Source organism: Periophthalmus magnuspinnatus, chromosome 12, assembly GCF_009829125.3.
Source record: "Periophthalmus magnuspinnatus isolate fPerMag1 chromosome 12, fPerMag1.2.pri, whole genome shotgun sequence".
NCBI lineage: Eukaryota > Metazoa > Chordata > Actinopteri > Gobiiformes > Gobiidae > Periophthalmus > Periophthalmus magnuspinnatus.
The window spans coordinates 16,313,614-16,336,345 of NC_047137.1; the positions used below are offsets into that span (position 1 = coordinate 16,313,614).

The 22,732-nt window shown below is 42.8% G+C and overlaps 2 protein-coding genes across 2 annotated transcripts in view; one reads left to right on the forward strand and one right to left on the reverse strand.

Moving 5' to 3' along the window:
- The window catches only part of LOC117379551 (metalloproteinase inhibitor 3), a 32,734-nt gene extending 11,414 nt beyond the window's left edge, over positions 1-21,320 (reverse strand). The window contains exons 1-2 of the mRNA XM_033976271.2: positions 21,064-21,320; positions 3,922-4,004 (exon numbers count right to left, since the gene is read on the reverse strand). Of these exons, the coding sequence (XP_033832162.1) occupies positions 3,922-4,004; positions 21,064-21,190 (210 nt within the window). The 5' untranslated portion in view covers positions 21,191-21,320. The remainder of the gene's footprint in view (positions 1-3,921; positions 4,005-21,063) is intronic.
- LOC117379552 (synapsin-3-like) overlaps positions 1-22,732 on the forward strand; it is a 181,484-nt gene that overhangs the window by 80,950 nt on the left and 77,802 nt on the right.

The window sequence follows — 22,732 nt, forward strand, 5'->3', positions numbered from 1 at the left end:
GCCCTGGTCTAGTCCTGGTCTAGTCCTGGTTTAGTCCTGGTCTAGTCCTGGTCTAGTCCTGGTCTAGTCCTGGTCTAGTCCTGGTCTAGTCCTGGTCTAGCCCTGGTCTAGCCCTGGTCTAGTCCTGGTCTAGCCCTGGTCTAGTCCTGGTCTAGTCCTGGTCTAGCCCTGGTCTAGTCCTGGTCTAGTCCTGGTCTAGTCCTGGTCTAGCCCTGGTCTAGTCCTGGTCTAGTCCTGGTCTAGTCCTGGTCTAGTTCCTCTGTTTTCACTCTAAACTCGTGGGTCTTGGTTCCTTCATGTGGACAAATATAATCTCTTCATTATGTAAAGCCTTTGGTTTTAACCCACACCTGAACTCCACCACGTTACAAACAGGAAGTGATCATGGGCTGCACTTCTGGCTCCAATTCACTTTCTATTGAAAAACCATGTCCCCTCTCTCTGTACCTGCTGCTGTCAGACTCATCATTTTGGTCTTAAATGTTCGTATTAACCCGCTGATTGTCCGTAAATCAAGATATGAACATTAATAACTGACAAATCAGCTAGCGTTAGCAACGGGTTTGATCGACAGCGATATCGAAACCCAACCTATTTGTTTACAATTATGAATGCAGTCGTAGAAGTTGCCAGATCATGTGACATTTCAACCGTTTACGTTAATAACTGATGACATAATTAAGTTATTTAATGTGTTTAATCTTTAGGTTCAAGCTAACGTCACTGTTTTTTCCGTGAGAAACACTGCATTGCTTTCGGTTTGGTGAATTTATTTATTCAGCCACAACAGGAAATCCCTGTTTAGTCGAGAATCTCCCAGAACAAACTGTTACTTAAGTCCGGAGCAGTGCGGGATTCTGGAACGTTCTCGGAGGAGGAGGTGTAGTTGTGATTTAGAGACACCGGACGATGTAAATCAAACAAACCTTTATATAAATGTACGATGGGCCTAGCGTAGCAGCGTGCGCTTTATTACAGTGATTTGAATAGAGCTAATGTTGCTACGATACAGTTTTTAAAAATCCAGATACTTAGCCTCAGTGTACTCGCCGATACCGATGCTAGCTCGATACTAGCCCGATACTGCAGTAAAAGTCTGTCTCCGGAGAACATCTACAGAATAAATGAGATTTTGAGACTGAAGCGTCAGAGTCACACGTCTAATTTAAGCACTTTTACTTTCACTTTCACTTCGTACAACAGAGAAAACCAGCAGTGAGACCTGGAAAAAGTCCTGCACATGTAGAGGAAACTAAGTCTGTGCTAGCGCAGTTATGGTGTTAGCGTTGTTGTCGTGTCAGCTCTGTTGTCATCTTTGTGCTGTTGTCATGTTTGCACCGTTATAGTCTTAGCGCTGTTGTTGTGTTAGCGCTGTTGTCTGTTGTCATGTTAGCTCTGTTGTCGTGTTAGCTCTGTTTTCATGTTAGCTTTGTTATTGTGTTAGCTCAGTTGTCGCATTAGCTCTGGTGTCATATTAGCTCCATTGTCCTGTTAGCTCTGTTGTCGTATTAGCTCCGTTGTCATGTTAGCTCTGTTGTCATGTTAGCTTTATTGTCGTTTTAGCTCTATTGTTGTTTTAGCGCTGTCATCATGTTAGCTCTGTCGTCATGTTAGCTCTGTTGTCATGTTAGCTCTGTTGTCATGTTAGCTTTGCTGTCATATTAGCTCTGTTGTCATGTTAGCTCTGTTGTCATGTTAGCTCTGTTGTCATGTTACCTTTGCTGTCATGTTAGCTCTGTTGTCGTATTAGCTCTGTCGTCACATTAGCTCTATTGCCACGTTAGCGCCATTATCAGGCTGCACTTTCCGTAATTATTTTACTCCGTTCAGCGTCCACTCGAAAGCCTAAATCAAGCTATAAAAGAGGAAACCCAAATATCTTTTCCATCACTATTAGCATATTTAAGTGTCTACAGAACCTCCACGATCTGCATTTAACTCGTCCTGAGCATTAGCGCTAGCATTAGCCAGAGACGTCAACAGCAGCCACTCACATCTACGGATCCTCAATGTGGAAAACACAGATCGGAAAAGTGCGGTATCTTTTGCCGATAGCAGTGTCAGAACAACATATTTCTTTCTTTTATTAGTTAAATTTATAGCACAGACGTTTTATTTTCCTTATTTTATCTTCGTTAAACTGGTAACTGACTTAGAAATATTGGTTTACTTGGTCTACTTTTCCAAATTTTAGCCGTCTTTATATTTGCCGGGACAAAATATCCAATAATGAAACAATCCCTTTGACTCAGGGGTCCACACTCGGGATCGTTTCCAAATTTCTGTTCCCATGGGAGCGCTAAACGTTAAAAAGCTAAACAGATAATCCGAGGATGTGTTAAAATCTCCCATCTGGTTTGATTCTTTCCACACAAACAGTGATTGTGGTGGTGCGTGTGAACGGTGTAAACAGTGTGGGATTGAGTGCAGCGCTACAAAGCTCGTAAAGCCCTAATCCTGAGAGAGGCACGGCTCCTGCGGCCGCTGTCGGCATCTGTCACAGCTCCGCGCCGCCGCACCGCCGCCGCGCTCCCTTACGTAACAGCGCAGGAAGTCACACGGAGAAATAGGATGCAGCCCGCGACAACACTGCGCTACTGTTCAGACGGGACGGGGCAGCTGACGAGGCCGAACGCCGGGGAGCAACAAGTGCGGGCTACGTGTTCGCAAGTTTACATCAGAAATTACATAATATTATCACTGCGAAATGATCTAAAAGGTGCACTACGGAACTTTTCTATCTGCCTACCTACTTACTTAATGCCTGTTTGTCTCCATGGAGATGCTTTGTTTGTTTGTTGTTTGTTTGTTATTGTCCGGAAAGCTCCCTAATATGGACAAACTTGTGTATCTCCATGGAGACAAGCAGGTTACGCAATTAGGCCAAGTTTACAAGCCTGATCTGTGGAGTGGCGAGCCAGCTAACAGTAAAAAAAAGGTGTGTTTTGCATCGTATTTCTGCGCGAAAACATGCAAGACATACATGATTAAAGCCACACAAGTCAAAGGTCAAAGTGTAAAGCTAAATTATCTGTAGTCACACTGGGCTAGCGTGCTAAATAAACCGATTTAAACTGATTTAATAGACAATGTTTACAGAAATCTCCCCTCTGCATTTGACCCATCCATTCCACTCATGTAACCCATTCTGGAGCTGGATGTTTTGCCCGTTTTGCAACTTTTATGTTTATTTGAAAATGCAAACTTAAGGTCTAGATGTATTTATAAAGCACAACCATAGACTGTTTGTATAAATGGATATAGCTAACCTGCTAGCCACCGCGTTCACTCTGGCTCCAATTCATTTTACATTGAAAAACTGTCGCCCTGCCAGTCTCATTTTGGTTTTAAATGTTCGTATTAACCCGCTCTACATGATCCTGGTGTTTTTATTTCACTATTGTGTCTGTAAATCAAGATATAAACATTAAAAACAGATAAAACAGGCGCCTTCTTTCCCTGAGCTCACTCCCGCTAGTGTTAGCAACAGGTTTGATTGACAGCGTTGCTAAGTGCCCGCTCTCTGCTAAACCAGCGATGCGGGCGGGAAGGGGCGTTACCTTCAACATCCTCGCTCCAGATTGGCTCTTCGGTTGCTATGATACTCGTGTTGGGAATTCCTAATATGGAAATCGGCTCCAGATTAGCCGCTGTAACTGCTAGCCTCGATTAGCTTCATTTGACTGGAGCGGAACGAATCTTATCTAACTCCAGAAAACGTGACTACAGCTTTTTATTTTTTTATTTTTATAGTTTTGTGGTAAATAAAAGGCTGTGAGTGAGTTTGTAGTCAAATTAAATAACATAATTTGATGAAAATGATGAAATTATGCCCAAAAATACCATCAGAACTTATTGGCCCACGCTTATATGTTGCTCTGGATTTTAAACAATCTGCATCGACCACGAAAAAAAACTCACCTTCATCTGTTTCACTGTGTATCTCATGGTTCCAAAAGGCCCATCTCGGAGCAGCTTCTTCCCCACCACTTTAGCTCGGATCACTGCGGAGAGAGAGGAAAACGAGAGGTCAAACACGGCGCCGGATCCTGCCAAGTAAAACCGACAAGCTCCCAACCGGATCCCTCCTGCGTGAAAGTTTAGGATGCGGTTCCAGGAGGGAGCATTAACGGCCTTAGATAAACACAGATCAGAACCAGGTTGGCATCGGCGCTAATCTGTTCATCCGATTTCATGCATCGCTGCCGTTTGCCAATGTGGGTCGAATGAGAGGGAACGAGGGAACGAGGGAGCGGTTCAAACGATGAAAGTGTGGTTTTCGTTACCCCCCGAGCGGACTCCAAACGTACTTCTGTGGGCGCTACTTCCTGATCTACGTTTTAATGTTGTTTCCTCATCACAAACACGCCTTCGCCAGAATCGTTTCGGATCATTTCCGCTCTGGAATTGTCGGTCTTTATTGAACTAGGGATGGAACGATAAACAATAATATCGTTTATCGTGAAAAAAGGGTCGAACGTAATCGTTTGTGGGACATTTTATATAACCGCCAACGAAGATAATCGCCGTTAAATCACCTGAATGTGCAGAAAAAAACGACTTATCCACAGGCGAATCAGCAGGAGGGACAAAAGGGGCTGTTGTCCGGGGCCGAAGTGTCTTAGGGGGCCCCAGAATTGCCCCTCTTCCTATTAATTTGTATTACAGGGGGCCCATGTGAACGTTATTGCCCCGGGCCCCCCCAAATTTGAGTTGACGCCCCTGCTCATCCATAATAATCTCTGTTAAAGTTATAATTATTCATATTATCGTGACATAATCGTTAATCGCAATGAAAATCGTCACACAAAAGGTCGATATCGTCCCGTGTCTGTATTGAACTAACGGTAAAACGTAGCCATTAACTTGAAAACTGACACTTCTTGACATCGCAAGGCGGAAACGAGCTTTGAAAACGAAACAAAACGCAACTCCAGGTGTGTTTTCGATGCGGTAACGACATCATAACGCGACTTAACGCTCACGAGAGTCCATTTTTTTTGCGTAATATTGGATCTTTACAGGACGATATCTTCATCTTTCACTTCGGTAACGTAAACATTTCACATTCTTCATAGAGTTTCTGCTAAAATCCAGTCTGTCGTACTGTTTGGTGTTCCATCCCGGTCTTAACGTTGTCCCCAAAATACCGCCTTAGTCTATTTACACCAAACAAACTGTCTGTTGAATCTGCCGGGGTCTCGGGCCTAAAATAAACGTCCCGCCATGAGTTTCTGTTGACCGTGCTCTTAAGGCTTCCTGTTTACTCTCCCGCTGTATTTGCCGTGGAAGACGAACACAAAGCGAACGCAAGACGCTGCCACATGCCTCATTTCTCTCTTTCTTTTTTTGTTTTTCGGGGAACGCTCGCTTGCTCCTGAAGAATGCGATGGGGGGAAATACCACAGAGAGGAGATAACAAACATGGCGGCGGGGGCGGTTGTGTCTGTGGAAGCGGCGAAGGTGAAGTTCAGACGTGCGAAAGTGAACCAGCTCGGACAAGATCTGAGCCTAAAACAACAAGATATAATAGATACAGAAGGAGATGTGGGTTTTTCTTGCTTTACGACAGCGAGTCTGATTGTGGGCGTGATTGATTGACAGCTGGATTAGCCAATCAGGGACGCGCATCGAAACAAATATGGCTGCGTACGAGGAAAAACGAAAGGGAAACATATCACGAGGCTGGAAAACGTTGTGGATTTCTGTAGAATCGCTGAGATAAATTTGATTTCATTGCAGTTACAGACCCCAAAATGGCTGCTCCTTCTTTCCCACAACCTCGAGGAAAGATTTAGATTAAATTAGAGATTATAGGAGCCAACATTAAGGTCCTACATTACGCAAAATTGACTCTTCTGAGCTCTAAGTCGTGTTATAATGTTGTTACGTCATCAGAAACATGTCCCGAGTTGTGTTTTGTTTCGTTCACACGTTTGACTAAGTCTTTATTATTACTGTCTACATCTCCAAAGCTCAAAATGCGCAGTTCCACCTTGTGTTTTTGAGGAAACAACTTTACAACATGGATCAGGAAACTGCGTAATATGAGCGCTTTAACCTGTGGCTTTTAAAACACGGATCACGTTAGCCGTTAGCACGAAAAGCCTTTAGTAAAACTCATTGTTACGTGAACTTTTCGGATAAATATCTGGTTTATCTCATCTGTTTTCTATGTTCTGATGCCGTTTCCTCCTCACAAACAGACCTGGAGTTGTGTTTTTGTTCTTCTCTCAGACTGAAAACGCCCCATTCCACCTTGTGATGTCATCGTGTGGCGATACAGGAAGTGCTCCGCTGTGTTTTTAAACATTTCCTCGAATCATTTGGATCATTTCAGCTTCTATAATTGACAATCTCTGCTAAAATAAAAGGTAAAAAGCAGCTGTTGACTTGAAAACTACCACTTGATGACATCACAAGGTGGAACAGAGCGTTTTGAAGCTTGAGTAACCCTTTATTATCGCCCTGTTTAGGTCTTTAAACATGTGTGAATGGAACAAAACACAACTCCAGGTCTGTTTTTGAGGAGGAAACAACATTATAACACGACTTAAACCTCAAAAGAGTCAGTTTTGTGTCATTTTGGACCTTTAAGTCTGGACCAGCTGTTGTGTCTGAGTCGACCCAGACTAAACATCACAGGTGTAAAGAATCTTTGTTTTCGTTTGGTTTTATTGTGACTAGCGAGCCCCTCCCCTGAGCGCTCACACTCACAGCTGTGTCTTACATATTACAGGCTTTTTCAAAATAAACCAATTTTCTAAAACTACACAAACAGAAATGAACAAAAGAAACACAAACAGCAACATAAAAATACTTTTCAGATGCATTTCTGTTGACTTTTACTGGTATAAATTGAAATAAAATGACTTAATCTGCCGTTTGGAAACTCCTCACTCTTTCTTTTTGGGTTTTTCTATTCGATTTTTTTGATTGTGACCTGCAAAATCCCAACTGAATAATCCTGGCGTGTCTAAACTAGGGTGACCACACGTTCCTCTTGACCCGGGACAGTCCCAGTTTGGAGCCCCGTGTCCCCTGTCCCAGCAGATGTCTCCAAAACCAGTGATTTGACCCAGTTTTACACAGGAAATGTCCCAGGTGTCCCTATTTTTGAGCCATTTGATCCACGGCAGAAGTAAAAAGGGTAAAACAGCCGAAACCAGAAGTTTATATACACTATTTAAAAAAACACATGTATTTCAGACTGAACTTTCTGTTTTAGGTCAATTAGGATTAACAAAATTATGTTTATTTGCGAAATAATGCGAGAGAGAAGGATTTTTTAGACAGTTTTTCATGACTTTGTTCTGGTTTTGTCATGTGAAACAGCGACACCGCGAAAGGTGAAAATAGTGAGGAACAACTGTATAAAACATTAGTGCAAGCTCACCCTCTTTAGACTCTACTGCACATGTGTCAAACTCAAGGCCCATGGGCCAAATGTGGCCCTCCACATCATTTTATGTGGCCGTCGACAGGGTAAATTAAAAGACATGATGGTCTTAAAATGTCATTTTATCAGGAGGTGCACAGTTACACAGCCATATTTTTACATCTAGGATGTGCACATACAACATTTGTAACTTGAATAAGTAAATACAGAAATAGTTAATTAACAAGTTTAAAAAGTAGTTAGATTTATTTTACGTTTGGTCCATTTTGCTGATGTGGCCCTCGGTGAAAATGTGTTCTACTGCCTTTAACCCGACGGTATCGCCGATAATAAAGATCAGGTCGGTCTGGGCGAGCCAAGTTTAATTCATATACATTAATACATACTTTACATGCAATATTTTGTTATAAATGCTGTTTTATGTTTTTATTTGATTTATATAAACAAGCTACATTTATTTTATTGCATTAATGTTGACGTTAAAATATCTTAGAATTATTATTATTATTTAAGCTTTACCTAAATATGTTACTGTCACTTTAAGAGCGACAGCACATACGAGGAAAAGAGCACACGCTTGGAAATGTGCTGAGACGAGTGCTTTTCTTACCGTAGTATTGTTTATTTTTGAGAATACTTGGTTTGATTACTTCTGTATAAAGGATTTTTTTGCAAGCTGTGAATTCAAATTCTCTAACTCTCTTTTTACGTGGAAGTTATTTCTCAATTCTTTCTTCAATGGACAAGCAAAAACCAGGCCTCAACCCGCACAAACGCAAACTCTGCCCACGCTGGTCCACCTTCAACACGACCAAAACCTCAAATAAGTCAACATTATGTCTGTGTTTCACCCCCAGATCTCATTTCTTAGCAGTTTTTAATAGATGTTCTTCAAATATTAGCTTCCCCGTACAGTCTGTAACACTGCCTTCTAAAAACACTTGTAAATCAACTTCATCTTTAGCTAATCGTTTACGCAGATGTCGCCGAGGTGGACGTTCCATCAGGACGTTCAGCCGCACCGTTACAGCGCTGACCTGCGTTAACCTCGTGCCCGAATAACGCACGCTGTACCGGTAATTACGGCGTAAGGAGACGACAATTACAGAGGAATGCGCCGAGCGGGAGGCGACTTTCACTTTGCTAACACGACTACAGTGAGTTCAGAGCTTCGAACGCACTTAAACCCGTCCTGTAATCGAGTTTTAAGACGTTTAAGTCGCGTTATAATGCGTTGGACGAAACAAAAACACAACTCCGGGTCTGTTTTTGATGAGGCAGTCTGCATCGCCAAACCTCAGAACGCTCTGTTCCACCTTGTGATGTCATGAAGTGGTAGTTTTCAAGTTTAGTTCAGTAAAAATGAGCAATTCCGAGGCTGAAATTATACAAACGATTCTAGAAATGAAGGTGTGTGGAGTTTAAACGCACAATATAAGCGCTTCCTGTATTACCGCATGATGACATCACAAGGTGGAACAGAGTGTTTTCGGTTTGCGAAAAACTAAATACGCAGGTTTAAACACGTGTGAATGAAACAAAACACAACTCCAGGTCCGTGTCTGTGATGAAATAGATCGGAAAACGGCGTGTTATGGGCCCTTTAATGTTCCACCGGAAACAAAAAGTACCGCATTTTCTGGAGTATAAGTAAAAAAAATGTGTAATAATGAAGAAAAAAACGCGGTTGCCAGGTTGCCAAGTGTGACGTAACAAAGATCTGAACTTATATACTCAGATGCGACTTATATTCCACATATAAGTCGCATCTGAGTATAAGTCTCGCCCCCGACCAAACTACGAAAAGAAAAAAAAGTGCGACTTATACTCTGGAAAATATGGTAATAAAAACAGAACTACCGTAAATTTCGGATTATAAGCCGCTACTTTTTTTCCACGCTTTGAACCCTGCGGCTTGTACAGCAGTGCGGCTTATTTATGGATTTTTTACTGGATAACGGCCCCTGGGTTTTATTTTCACGGACAAGCCTTCTACACGTGGCAGATAAATATGGCAAAAACAACTTAAGTGCATTAAAAAAATACAACTCACCAAACCGCTGCATCAGAGGGAGCCCTGCGCTGATTATGTGATTATGTCTACTCTGCTCCGCAGTTTCTTTCAAAAACTCTAAAGGCGTATCGTTTAATCCCAGGTGCTTATTCTCCATATGCCAAAGCAGTTTTGAAGGTTTCATTGCCTTATTTGCTTTTCCCGTATGTTACGTAGAGCGGACTGTGCGCGTGAGTCACCTGCAGCGACAAACCCAGGTTTTAAGTAGGCATTGTCTGTTAAATTTATCTTTCTTTTTCTTGGAGGTGTAGTCTCCTCTTCTGGCTCCTCAGTTGTCCTTTTCCCCTTTGTTAAAAGCTCTCCAAAGACTTTTGTTTTGGCTCATTTTCACTCGCTTGTGGCTCTACTTTTGTGCGTCGTGTCTGATGTGTTATACGTGAAACGTCATCGCGGAGACAAGAGCAGATAATAAACTTGCTACTACATCAAATAGATTTCTGTGGCGATTTCCAGCAGGATTTTCATGATACATCTATGGACGAGCTTATTAGTGTGTCATTAGGGACGGGCCAAAGTTGCTCCTGACCCCTGTGCGCACAGCGTCTGAAAATCAGCGCTCTTTACGCAGGACTGTGAGCTGTGTCTGTGTCTGTGAGACGTGAGACGTGAGCGGTGTTTGTTTTGAACATTGTTCCGCGAGTGTGACGCTTATTTTGAGCAACGAAAAATAAGAAAATATAATTTTATTTTAAGATCATAATAATCTTCCAATTTAAACTACAACAAAAAAGAACTAACACAAATAAAATACACTTCAGCCACGCAGAGCCGCAGTATAAGGCTGAAAGAGGCGCATACGGCTCCGGAGCCGCGGGTTGCAGACTCCTGAAATAGAGCCACTGCACGTGAGCTCGACATCAATGAATCCAACTTGGTCAATGTAAAAGACGACAAAAGTTTTCAGAGGAAATAAAAGCAGATTTTCCGTTTTGGTGCAGTTTTATTTTCTAAACCTGCAGATGTGTTCATCCCGTGTTGTTGTCGTGTTGGTGCCAATTTTCAGGCACAGTTTAAAAAAAAGCGTGTCAGTGCACCGTCTTTCTGTGTAAATATCTCATGTTACAATATGAAAACCTGCGGCTTTTATTCAGGTGCGGCTTATATATGTACAAAATTGATTTTCTCTTCAAATTTAGCTGGTGCGGCTTTTAATCAGGTGCGCTCTGTAGTCCGAAATTTACGGTAGTTTATTTTGTCTGTCCGCAGCATCCTCATGATTCACCACAATGAGTTTATAAGTGCATTTCACAACTTTCAGACTGTGAAAGTGCTAACAACAGCTAGCATGCTAACTGCCGCTTTTAAAACGTGTGAAATAAAAAATACGTCCAAATACAAAATAAACCATATTACGTGCTTGAACAACTCGAAAATTGGCTGTCCGACAACAAAATCATCATGGACACGCCTCCGCTTTAACATGTTTACGTTGTTTATGTGAAATAATCAAACTCAAAATCCTACGGTAACGGGTCACGTTTTTATTTAGCGCTGAACCAGTGATGTTTACGTCGAGAGCGGGATTCGAACAGCTAACCTTCCGATCAGTGGACAGCGCTCTACTGGACAGAGGAGAGTCTCATTCAACCCAAGCTACAAATTAGTCCAGCAAAGACAGAACATTTGACCTCTTGACCTCCATTTGACCCCGTGACCTCCTCCTTAACTGCATTTCGTTTCCGTCACAGCGCCGACGTTATGAGTTTGTTTATTTGACCCAGATCTGAAGCTTGTTGCGTCGTCAGGACCTGGTCAGGATAAAGACGTACTGTGTGGCGACCTGAACCGTATTAAAACGCTTAAAAGAGCCGGGAGTCGCGCACAGGAGCCGTTTCATAACCGATTCTCTGGCGTATTGGGTCCACCCGAGTTCGCTTATGTAATTTTATCTCAAGTCACCAGCTCCGTTCAGTCTTATTACCCATTACATAAGGTGTTTTCGCGGCATAAATGATAAAAAGCTGAGTTCTTTTCTCAAACTGAAAACGCTCTGTTCCACCTTGTGATGTCATCGTGTGGTAAAACAGGAAGTGCTCCACTGTGTTTTTAAACTCCACACACCTTCATTTCTAGAATCATTTGGATGGTTTCTGCTCTAAAATATGCCAATTTCCTCTAAAATAAAAAGGTAAAACGTAGCTGTTAACTTGTAAAACTACCACTTGATGACATCACAAGGTGGAACGTCGCATTTTGAGCTTTGTAGATGTTACAGACGAATAATAAAGTGTGACTCAAACATGTGTGAATGAAACAAAACACAACTCCAGGTCTGTTTTTGAGGAGGGAACAGCATTAGAACATGACTTAAAGCTACAAGAGTCAGTTTTGTGTAATATTGGACCTTAAAGACACATTCTGTAACTTTTCTGCACCAGCATTTCCCCATACATATGCTATTTTGTGACCTGTAATGTTCCACAGTAGAGCATTAAACATGTATCTTGTGTTTATTCAACTGCAGGTGTTTTTATAGTTCAAAAATATCTCCAAAAACACACATCCTTGGGCTGCTTCTCCATAGATCTGACCTGTAACTTTGCTTTTAGTGCATGTTTGTCTCCATGGCGATAAGAAGGTGACATCGCCGAGCAGAGTTACAGGTCAGATCTGTGGTAATTCAACCCCAATCCCTGTAAGAACGCACGTTTTTAAAGGTGTTTTGAGCGGGAAAATCAGTCAGTTTTGTGTAATATCGGAGCTTTAAAGAGTAACTGTCATAGCGATGGCGGAAAATTACATAGTGGAGCTTTAAAATATGCATAATTTATAAAGCCAAAGACGATGACAAGCTATAAACGCGTTCAAACATTACGTAACATAATCATATCATTAAAACACTGTAGAGACACTGTGGCTCTAATGCCGATTTTATCCGTCTGTCTACAATGTTCCACAGTAAGGCATTAAACTCATCTATCTCCATGGAGACGAGCGGCCCAGTTACACGTCAGATCTTTTGTCTCTGATCTTTTATGGACGTGTTTTTCTCTTTTTCTTGACGCGGTTCAGGATCAGTGTGATGTCGTTTTCTGCCAAGTCAATTTTTCAAGAATGTGCTAGAAAAAAAAAACCCTGATGTGATCTAGATCTGTGGAGCGGCGTCCTCCTGCACTGTAACAACACAGAGTTTGAGCTATAAAAACACCCGGTGATAGTGAATAAATGCAACGTAACATCAGCCAAGGCAAAGCAATAATATCGTCATGGAGACACGCTGGTGATGAACTCCTCAAACATAAAAGTTACAGAAAGCTGCTTTAATATGGAATTTACTCATGTGATTCCAGGTAAAGCAAAAACATCGACATGACTTGGATTGGTCCCGGTTTAGTCCTGGTTTAGTCCTGGTTTAGTCCTGGTTTAGTCCAGTAGGTTCAGTCCTGGTTCAGTCCTGGTTTAGTCCTGGTTTAGTCCCGGTTTAGTCCCGGTTTAGCCCTGGTTTAGTCCTGGTTTAGCCCTGGTTCAGTTCTGGTTTAGCCCTGGTTTAGCCCTGGTTCAGTCCTGGTTTAGTCCTGGTTTAGCCCTGGTTTAGTCCTGGTTCAGTCCTGGTTTAGCCCTGGTTTAGTCCTGGTTTAGCCCTGGTTCAGTCCTGATTCAGTCCTGGTTCAGTCCTGATTCAGTCCTGGTTTAGTCCTGGTTCAGTCCTGGTTTAGCCCTGGTTTAGCCCTGGTTTAGCCCTGGTTTAGTCCAGTAGGTTCAATCCTGGTTCAGTCCTGGTTTAGTCCTGGTTCAGTCCTGGTTCAGTCCTGGTTCAGTCCTGGTTCAGTCCTGGTTCAGTCCTGGTTTAGTCCTGGTTCAGTCCTGATTTAGTCCTGGTTCAGTCCTGGTTCAGTCCTGGTTTAGTCCTGGTTTAGTCCTGGTTTAGCCCTGGTTTAGCCCTGGTTTAGTCCTGGTTTAGCCCTGGTTCAGTTCTGGTTTAGCCCTGGTTTAGTTCTGGTTTAGCCCTGGTTTAGCCCTGTTTGGTCCAGTATGGTCCATATTAGCCTGTGTGTCTTATCCTTGTCCTGTTTCATCTCTAAACCTTCATTAAAGCTTCGTTCTGTCTTGTGCCTGTTTCAGTATCGATTCTCGCTCTGGTTCAGTTTCAGATTTTCTTTCCGTTCCTTTCGACCCTCAGACTAAACGTAACAGAGACGCCTGAGGACGGCGGCGTTGGCCTCGTCTCTGCCTCGTCTCCAACGCCCGGCTTTAGTTTCACTGTTTATTTTTGAGCGTGGCAGAGCGTCTTCTTGTGAATTCCTCCTCTTCCTCCTCTTCTTCTTCTTCTTCTTTGGACTTCTAACACTGAAATCGCCGTCACGCGCTTACATAAATGAGTAACCCTATTCTCGTCATGCCCGCGGTCGTTGCTACGCTCGACGTTTTTGGCCCGTTCGAGCTGTTTGGCGAGATTACACGCTCACCTTCAGATTGGACCGCGCGGGCTCCCGTAATCCCCCCCGCTCTGGGCACGTTGGTTCACTTTGTTTGTGTTGTTAAACGCCGCCCACTCTGCGAAATGTGTGTCAGATGCTAAGCTAAAGCTACGACCGGGCTATGCTAACGGAGAGCTTTGCGTCGTTCGGATTTGAGGGAGTATATTGTTAAAAAAAAAGTATCGATTCTGCAGTTTCACTTAACACAATTATCAATATTAGGATAAAAAACAATATGAAAACACTTTGTTCCACCTTGTGATGTCATCAAGTGGTAATAAAGGAAGATCTGCGGAGAGGCGTCCCTGCTCACAGAAAGAATACATGTTTTTTGAGGCAGTTTTGAGCCGTAAAAACACCAGGAAAGTTCATTAATGCTCCTTTAAACGATGTATTTTGAATAAAAAAATATCTAAATCAACCTTTTAAATTAAGTGTCAGTTCAGATTTAAGGCTCAAAGTTTTGTTTTAACTTTGCGATTAAGTTCATAATTTATGTTTTAAAGGGTCTGGAGTTGTGTTTTGTTTCATTCACACATGTTTAACGCACAAAAAAACAAAAAAAAACCCTGTATATTTAGGCTGAGTTCTTCTCTCAAACTGAAAACACTCTGTTCCACCTTGTGATGTCATCATGTGGTAATACAGGAAGTGCTCCTCTGTGTTTTTAAACTCCACAAACCTTCATTTCTAGAATCATTTCAGCTCTGAAATTGCCAATTTCTTCTAAACTGAAAAGGTAAAACGTAGCTGTTAACTTGTAAAAGTACCACTTGATGACATCACAAGGTGGAACAGAGCACAGACTAATAATAAAGTTACTCAAACATGTGTGAATGAAACAAAACACAACTCCAGGTCTGTTTTTGAGGAGATAACCACATTATAACACGACTTAAACCTCACAAGAGTCTTGAGTCTTTTCTGACAGAGGCTTTTCCCCATAGATACGCTATTCCTTGGCCTGAAATGTTCCACAGTAGAGCATTAAACATGTAAGCCAGTGACGCAAGTAAGACTTTTAAGGTTCTTATGATGTAAAAAAAAACATATATATTAAAATAAATGATGAGGAAACGTGGTCGCTCTGTTCTTGTGTCAGTCTGGGGGGGGCTACAGTGGCTCAGTTGGTAGAGCGTTCGCCCACTTATCCGAAGGTTACCGGTTTGAATCCTGCTCTACGTAAACATCATTAGTTGCGTGTAACTTTTCTGGCTGCAACCTTCTTGACTCCATGACGAGATGCTTGTTTTGCCGGAATGTTACGCAGTATGGGGTTTTAACTTGTATATCGCCATGGAGACAAGCAGGTGGCGCCACCAGACCGAGTTACAGGTAAGATCTGTGGCGATGCAAGCCCACCGACAGTGAGGATTTATGTTTTTTCAAGGTATTTCTGAGCAATAAACCCACCTGTGATTGCCCAAATTCAAAATGGAGAGGTTTAATGCCGTATGGTGGAACATTCCAGGCAAAGCAATAACGTACTATGGGAAAAACGCGTATTGTGGAACTTTACGCTTAGGGAATGATCAATTTTAAACATATCCAGCACGATATTTAAGACAACTTTACACTTATTGGTCAAAAATCTCTAAAAACTCACATCTTTGGGCTGCTTCTCCATAGATCTGACCTGTAACTTTGCTTTTAGTGGATGTTTGTCTCCATGGGGATAAGAAGGTGACATCGCCAAGCGGAGTTACAGGTCCGATCTGTGGAGATTCAACCCCAGTCCCTGTAAGACCGCACGTTTTTAAACTCATTTTGAGCAGGAAAATCAGCTTAACTAGACAAATCCAAGATAAATACGTTTAATGCCCTACTGCGGAACATTCAAAGCGAGCCAGAAAAGTCATACAAAACTTTCTTATATGAAAAACTAAACGTCTGCCGCTGCTTTGATGGCGTTTTGGGTACGGACGTGTTTATATTAACCTGTGTAACCTCTGTTTAAGTGAAGGTCGACAGGTGAGCCAAGCCAGAGCGCCCCCCCCAGTCCACAGCCCCACACTGCAGCCCCACTGGGATCAGATAACACTCCGCTTTTCCCTAAAGAGAGTTAAATACGACACATGTCAATGGGTTTAGATGCTACGCAGGGTTTAAATACTTCCCTCATGAGCCAAAAGTATCACGTTTCTGGCCCTGGCCTTGAAGACACGACCGAACGAGAGGTCAGCGAGCGAAGCAGCGGCGCTAAATCGACTTTAAATTATACCAATCAATCACAACGTAAGCTCTGGATTTCAGCAGGTGGCGTTTAATCTACGACCTCACCGACAGCGACGCAAAACGGGTTTGTTCCACACCGTCGACCTGTGAAAGTTGGGAGTCGTTCCGGGATGTCAAAGCGGGAATAAAGCTGTAGTGAGTAACATTCCGCTGTAAAACTAATTATGTAACCGTCGTCAAGAGCTGGCTATTAATACGAGGTGTAACTGAAGATGAGGAGACACGAGGAAGCGTCTTAAATAAGATGTTTTAAAAGGCAGTGACGCAAGTAAGACTTTTAGGGCTGTTATTATGTAAAAAGATATAGATATTTTCCGGAGTATAAGTCGCATCAGCCAAAAAATACATAATAATTAAGAAAAAAAAAACACATTTCACATATAAGTCGCACTAAAGTATAAGTCGCACCAGCAAAAAAATACAAAATAATTAAGAAAAAAACTAATTTCACATTTAAGTCGCATCCGAGTATAAGTCGCATCAGCCAAAAAATACATAATAATGAAAAAAATAATAATTTCACATATAAGTCGCACTGGAATATTAGTCGCACCAAGCAAAAAAATACAAAATAATTAAGAAAAAAACTAATTTCACATATAAGTCGCACTGGAGTATTAGTCGCATCAGCCAAAAAATACAAAATAATTAAGAAAAAAACATATTTCACATATAAGTCGCATCTGAGTATAAGTCGCACTCCCAAAAACTGCATAATAATGAAGAAAAAAAAACTAATTTCACATATAAGTCGCATCTGAGTATTAGTTACACTGGAGTATAAGTCGCACCTGCCAAAAAAAACCATAATAATTAAGAAAAAAAAAAACCATATTTCACATATAAGTCGCACCTGAGTATAAGTCGCACTCCCGGTCAAACTATGAAAAAAGCGCGACTTATACTGCGGAAAATATGGTAAATATTAAACGTAAATGATGCAGAAACGTGGTCGCTCTGTTCTTCTGTCAGTTCGGGTCGACAGTGGCTCAGTTGGTAGAGCGTTTGCCCGCTCACCTGAAAGTTACCGGTTTGAATCCTGCTCTCGACGTAAACATCACCAGCCGTGTGTGACTTTTCTGGTTGCAACCTGCATGACGCCATTGAAAGGCGCTTGTTTTTGCCAGAATATGGGGTTAAACTTGTTTATCTCCATGGAAACAAGCAGGTGGCTCCATCAGATCATGTTACGGGTAAGATCTGTGGAGATGCCAGCCCGTTGACAGTGAGAATTTATGGGTTTTTTTTAGGTATTTTTGAGCAATAAAAACACCTGTGATTGACCGAATTCAAAATGGATTGGTTTAATGCCGTATGGTGGAACATTCCAGGCAAAGCAATAGCGTACTATGGAAAAAAAGCAGGTTTAAGCGCAAGGAACGATCAGCTTTAAATATATATCCAGGATGACATTGTAGAAACAGCAAAACAGACCAAACAGACTCTTTAATTCACCACGAAAAACTATGAAACCAATGTAAGTCTCTCGTTTACATTTGACCCACTTTCGCTTGTGAAAAGTGGGTCAAACGATGAGTGCGATGTCACCCACCGCGTTCAGCTCCAGCCAAATGAAGCTAGTCGAGGCTAGCAGTCATAGCGGACGAATTTGGAGCCAAGTTTCATATCTGGAGTATCATAGCAACGCACTTAGCAACGCTGTCAATCAAACCTGTTGCTAAGGCTAGCGGGAAAGACCTAATCTAACCCGTTAACCACCCAGAACTGTTATTGTGTCCTTGAGCAAGATGTTTCACCCACTTGGTTCGTATTAATGTCCGTCCAGTCTATGAGATTCTACGTTTTTTTGCAGTTTGAACTTATTTTGTCCGCTAAAGGCCACCGTAGAAACAGGAAGTAGTTTTTCTCCAGATGAGACAATGGAAAAAGTGACATGTTGTACTGAAGTGAGGCGTAGTCAGAGTAATGTTACTTCAAAATAATATTACTCAAGTAGAAGTACAAAGTAGTGGTGCAAGAAATTTCTCAAGTAACAGTTAAAAAAAAAAAAAAAGTATTTGGGAAAAGTACTACCTAAGTTCTAATGTTCTAATGTCGTTTTTTCGTCACAAACAGACCTGGAGTTGCGTTTTTGTTTCATTCGCACAAACAAAACTGCACATTTAGTCTGAGTTCTTCTCTCAAACTGAAAACACTCTGTTCCACCTTGTGATGTCATCATGTGGTGATACAGGAAGTGCTCCATTGTGTTTTTAAACTCCACACACACCTTCATTTCTAGAATCCTTTGGATCGTTTCAGCCTTTGGAATTGCCGATTTCTACTGAACAAAAGGTAAAATGAAGCTTGAAAACTCCCACTTGATGACATCACAAGGTGGAACAGAGCGTTTTGAGCTTTGACTAATAATAAAGAGTTACTTAAACATGTGTGAATGAAACAAAACACAACTCCAGGTCTGTTTTTTGAGGAGGTAACAGCATTAAAACCTCACAACTTTGAGTAATATAGGACCTTTAAAGCGTAAATATCATAACATCTGATTTATAATTTAAAAAAACATGAAATAAGTCCTAAAATCTGTTATTTTCAAACACAAAAATGAGACAAACAAACTCATATCTGAAGAAACGCCGCAAGAAACACAAAAGCTCAACAAAAATCCTCACAATGGGAACAATAACCAAAACTTTTTACTGAACTAGGAGTAAAAGTACGAGTTGTATTTGACCCAGAGTAAAGACAAAACTCCAGAGTGGGATTACTGTCTCTATTCACGCCTGTCCTACATTCAACACTATAGTTCCAGCTAATACCCAAATGTAAGGATTGTGTTTTTGAACGCGCTCCAAACGGGTCAGTTGGCGGGGGACGCTCACACCGTATGTAACATGTCCGAAAAGTACTGCCACGGAGTACAGAGCCAGCGCTGGTGCCGTGTTTTTAAGGTTTATTTCGGTAACTTCCTGCTTAAAATGTAGCTAGAACAAAAGTCACATGTTTTTATTCTTGGTTCAGACGCCGCCCACTCAGAGCAGCAGTGATTGTTTCGCTTCTGGCCAAAGAACGAGTTTTTTTAAATGAATATTAAACAGAAATACGAATTTGACCCCGAGAATTTCCAACCAGGTCAAGTGTTTAAGGAGATACAGCCTCGTGGGGTTTGAGTTCTGCCCTCTGCTGGTGATGAGTGGACACTGCACGGTTTGAAATAAACATCTGGCCATTATTTTGTGGGATTTTTGATGAATCTTTAATAAATGTAATGTGTTTGTTTATTTGATGAGGCCTTTGAACATATGTAAATGTAAGTATTGTGATTTATTTATATAGGCCTGTGTGGAAAAGATGCCAATTTCCATCTTTTATAAGCAGAAAGGAGACACATTATGAAAAAATACATAAATAAATGCAACTTCAAATGGTTTAGAGCAACATTATGAGGCAGTTTTTATGGCCTTAGATCAGACGGACAGTTTAAGCCCCTGAACCAGAATATTCAGTCAACTGTGACGTTCTACAGGTGAATATGGAAAGAGTGAACACAGCACCATGCACACAGCACCATGCACATAGCACCATGCACACAACACTGCACACAGCACAATAAACACAGCACCCTGCATATAGCACCATGCACATAGCACCCTGCACATAGCACCATGCACACAGCACCCTGCACATAGCACCATGCACACAACACTGCACATAGCACCATGCACACAGCACCATGCACACAACACTGCACATAGCACCCTGCACACAGCACCATGCACATAGCACCATGCACACAGCACCATGCACACAGCACCCTGCACATAGCACCATGCACACAGCACCATGCACACAGCACCCTACACACAGCAAACTGCACACAGCACCATGCACACAACACCCTGCACACATGGGCCCTGTGCTGTGTGAAGTTTACTTTGAGCCTGGATTGTTTGGCTGTGGCTTATCGCCTCATGACTATCTCTCCATCTCTATATCTCCCTCTCTCCCTCCAGCTCTGTCTCTCTCTCTCTCTCCCTCTTCCCTCTTATTCTTTCTCCCTCTCTTCTTTCAGTATTGCCTAAAATGTAACTTGCTGCAGGTTCAAACCCCACTCTGTGTCCATGTATAATATGTGTGTATATTGTGTGTGTATAATGTGTGTGTATATTGTCTATGTATATTGTGTGTGTATAATGTGTATGTATATTGTGTATGTATATTGTGTGTGTATATTGTGTATTTATATTGTGTACTTGTCCCAGGCCGGGGGGGCTGCTCCTCACATTATTCCTGTTGGACTTGGTGTGAGTCTGAGACAAAGCAGCTCTGTAAACTCTGTGTTTGGAAACAGGCTCTGGTCGAATCAGCTGAGAGGATTTCACTCTCAAATGCCCAGAGTGCAGAGAAATAGGGCAGCAACAGCAAGTGATAAACAGATGAAGCAACACATGTGCGCATATGTGCAAATACAGCCGCAAATCCAGCCCCAAACAGCCACGAGAATCACTCAGAATCTCATAAAAACACAGAGACTGAGCACGTGCGGGTCTGAGTCACTTCTCGCGGTTAAAGGGGAGGTCATGTGCGGAGTGTGCGGGGCTGATCACACACTTCACTGCCTTAAGTTTTCTCCCAGCGTCTGTCAAAACCTCCTCGCGTCCCTCTGTCTGAACTGTCAGTCCAAACCCTCCTCGTGCCCCTGTGAGCGCGCGGACAGGCTCTGGTACACAGCGCGTGGACTGGGACAGGCTGGTTAGAGTGGGACAGGCTGTTTGAGGTGGGACAGGCTGTTTGAGGTGGGACAGGCTGGTCGGGATGTTCTGTGGCGTCAGTTGTGGCACTGCTCTGTGATCTCACTGGTAAAGTAACACTACGCAGCATTATATTCACCAGCGCGCGGAGGACACACACACACACACACACGGGGGGGACACGCTCACACACGCAGCAGATTTGTCCAAATAAAGACAAGTACTCACCGATGTCGGAGTTACAGTACGCGTCCTGCGGGTGCGTCAGCGCGCACGAGCAGCCGTCCGCGAGCTGTACGTGCAGGCTGCTGAGCACGAGGAGGAGGCTCACGAGGGGCTGGTACGGGGGCTGCATGGCTCCAAAGTTTCCCGTGTGGCTGTGGACGCGTGTTTAAAGGTAATGTCCCGGATGCTTCGGCTGTGTCTCCGCGGCTGTGCGCTTCTGTCTGCTCCCGCTCTGGCGCACGCGGCTCATATACAGCCCCATGACGCGATCACGCCCCTCGCAGCGCGTGGAGCCGGAGCGGGGACAGCCAATCAGCGCGCGCCCGTGCCGCGATGACATACTGGAACTTCAGCCTCCCACGCGCCGCGCAGGGGGAGTTGTCATAGATACGCGATGTTTACAGTGTGCGCGCGGTCACGGTGCACGCGCTCATCGTGAAAGGCTACTGTCTGTCACATGACCAGCCGCTACTGCGCATGCGCCAGTACAAATGACTTGAAAACATCTGCCTGCCCTGATATTACACCAGAATGTTTTTTATGTGGCCACAGTGGAGGAGCTGGGGGAAGTGTCTGGGGTGAGGGAAGGCTGCCCTCGTGACCCAGCCCCAGATAAGCTAAAAAAAACTCCAGGAAGGAATTTGATAAGAATAGTCACTTTTTTATGGCAGTTACAGATGACTCACTCAGATCAGATAGAACTCATGAAACCTCCATAAATAGGACGTAAATGTGCCGTACTGTGGCTTTTGGATTTGTAGAGCGTGGACAGGACTGCGGTGTCCAGTGTTAATTTACAGTTACATAACAGAAGATTCAGGTTAAGAAGTGTGAGGCTAATCTCGTACGATGGACCTGCACCTCCTGTGGACCTCAACGCCTCTCATGACGTCACGATATCAAAATTCAAAATGGGCCTTCGATACGTCTACGAGAGATTAAAAAAATAACAAAAACAGGAAAACGGGGAATCTGAACCTAGAAGGAAAGGAGTTACCATTCCTTACACAGACAGTATGAGATTCCTGTCTTTTTCAAACCCACAAACACTTTAAGACAAAAATTGGTTCACCCAAAGGACAAAACTCCGAGTCACAAACAAAGTAATGTGTCTACTCCATTCAGCGAAGAGGCAGTGAGCGTCACACTGGAGAAAGTAAACAGCCGCTTCATAAAAGAATGAACCAACACCGTCGTGAGAGCAGCTCAGGACGACAATCTGCTGTTCATCTCCATCTCAAAGACACTAACCACTACTTTGGACATAGTGAAGTTCAGATCTGAGCCAGAGAAAAGAAATGGTCTGAGAGGAGAGTTAAAGAAGATATTTTTGTTAGGAAAGACATAATCTCTCCTTCATCTATAACTCCATCCTCAGACCAAGAACAGTGAGAACAACAGCAGGGTCGTTAAGGGCTGAACAGGGTAGGACTTATCTGAAACTGGAGACAATAGATGTTTACAGTTTCAGAGTGGTTAGCCCTTCTCTTCAGACAGATATAAAGCAGTGTCCAGCAGTAATCTGACCAGAAATGAAGAAACGACTTGGACGAGCAGCGAAACGTCTTCACTCCTACAACGATTCATCCAGTTGACAGATTTAAACTTCATATTTCGCTGTGGATCAGACCTGAACAGCTGAGGGTTATGAGGAGGTCACGAAAGACTTGAA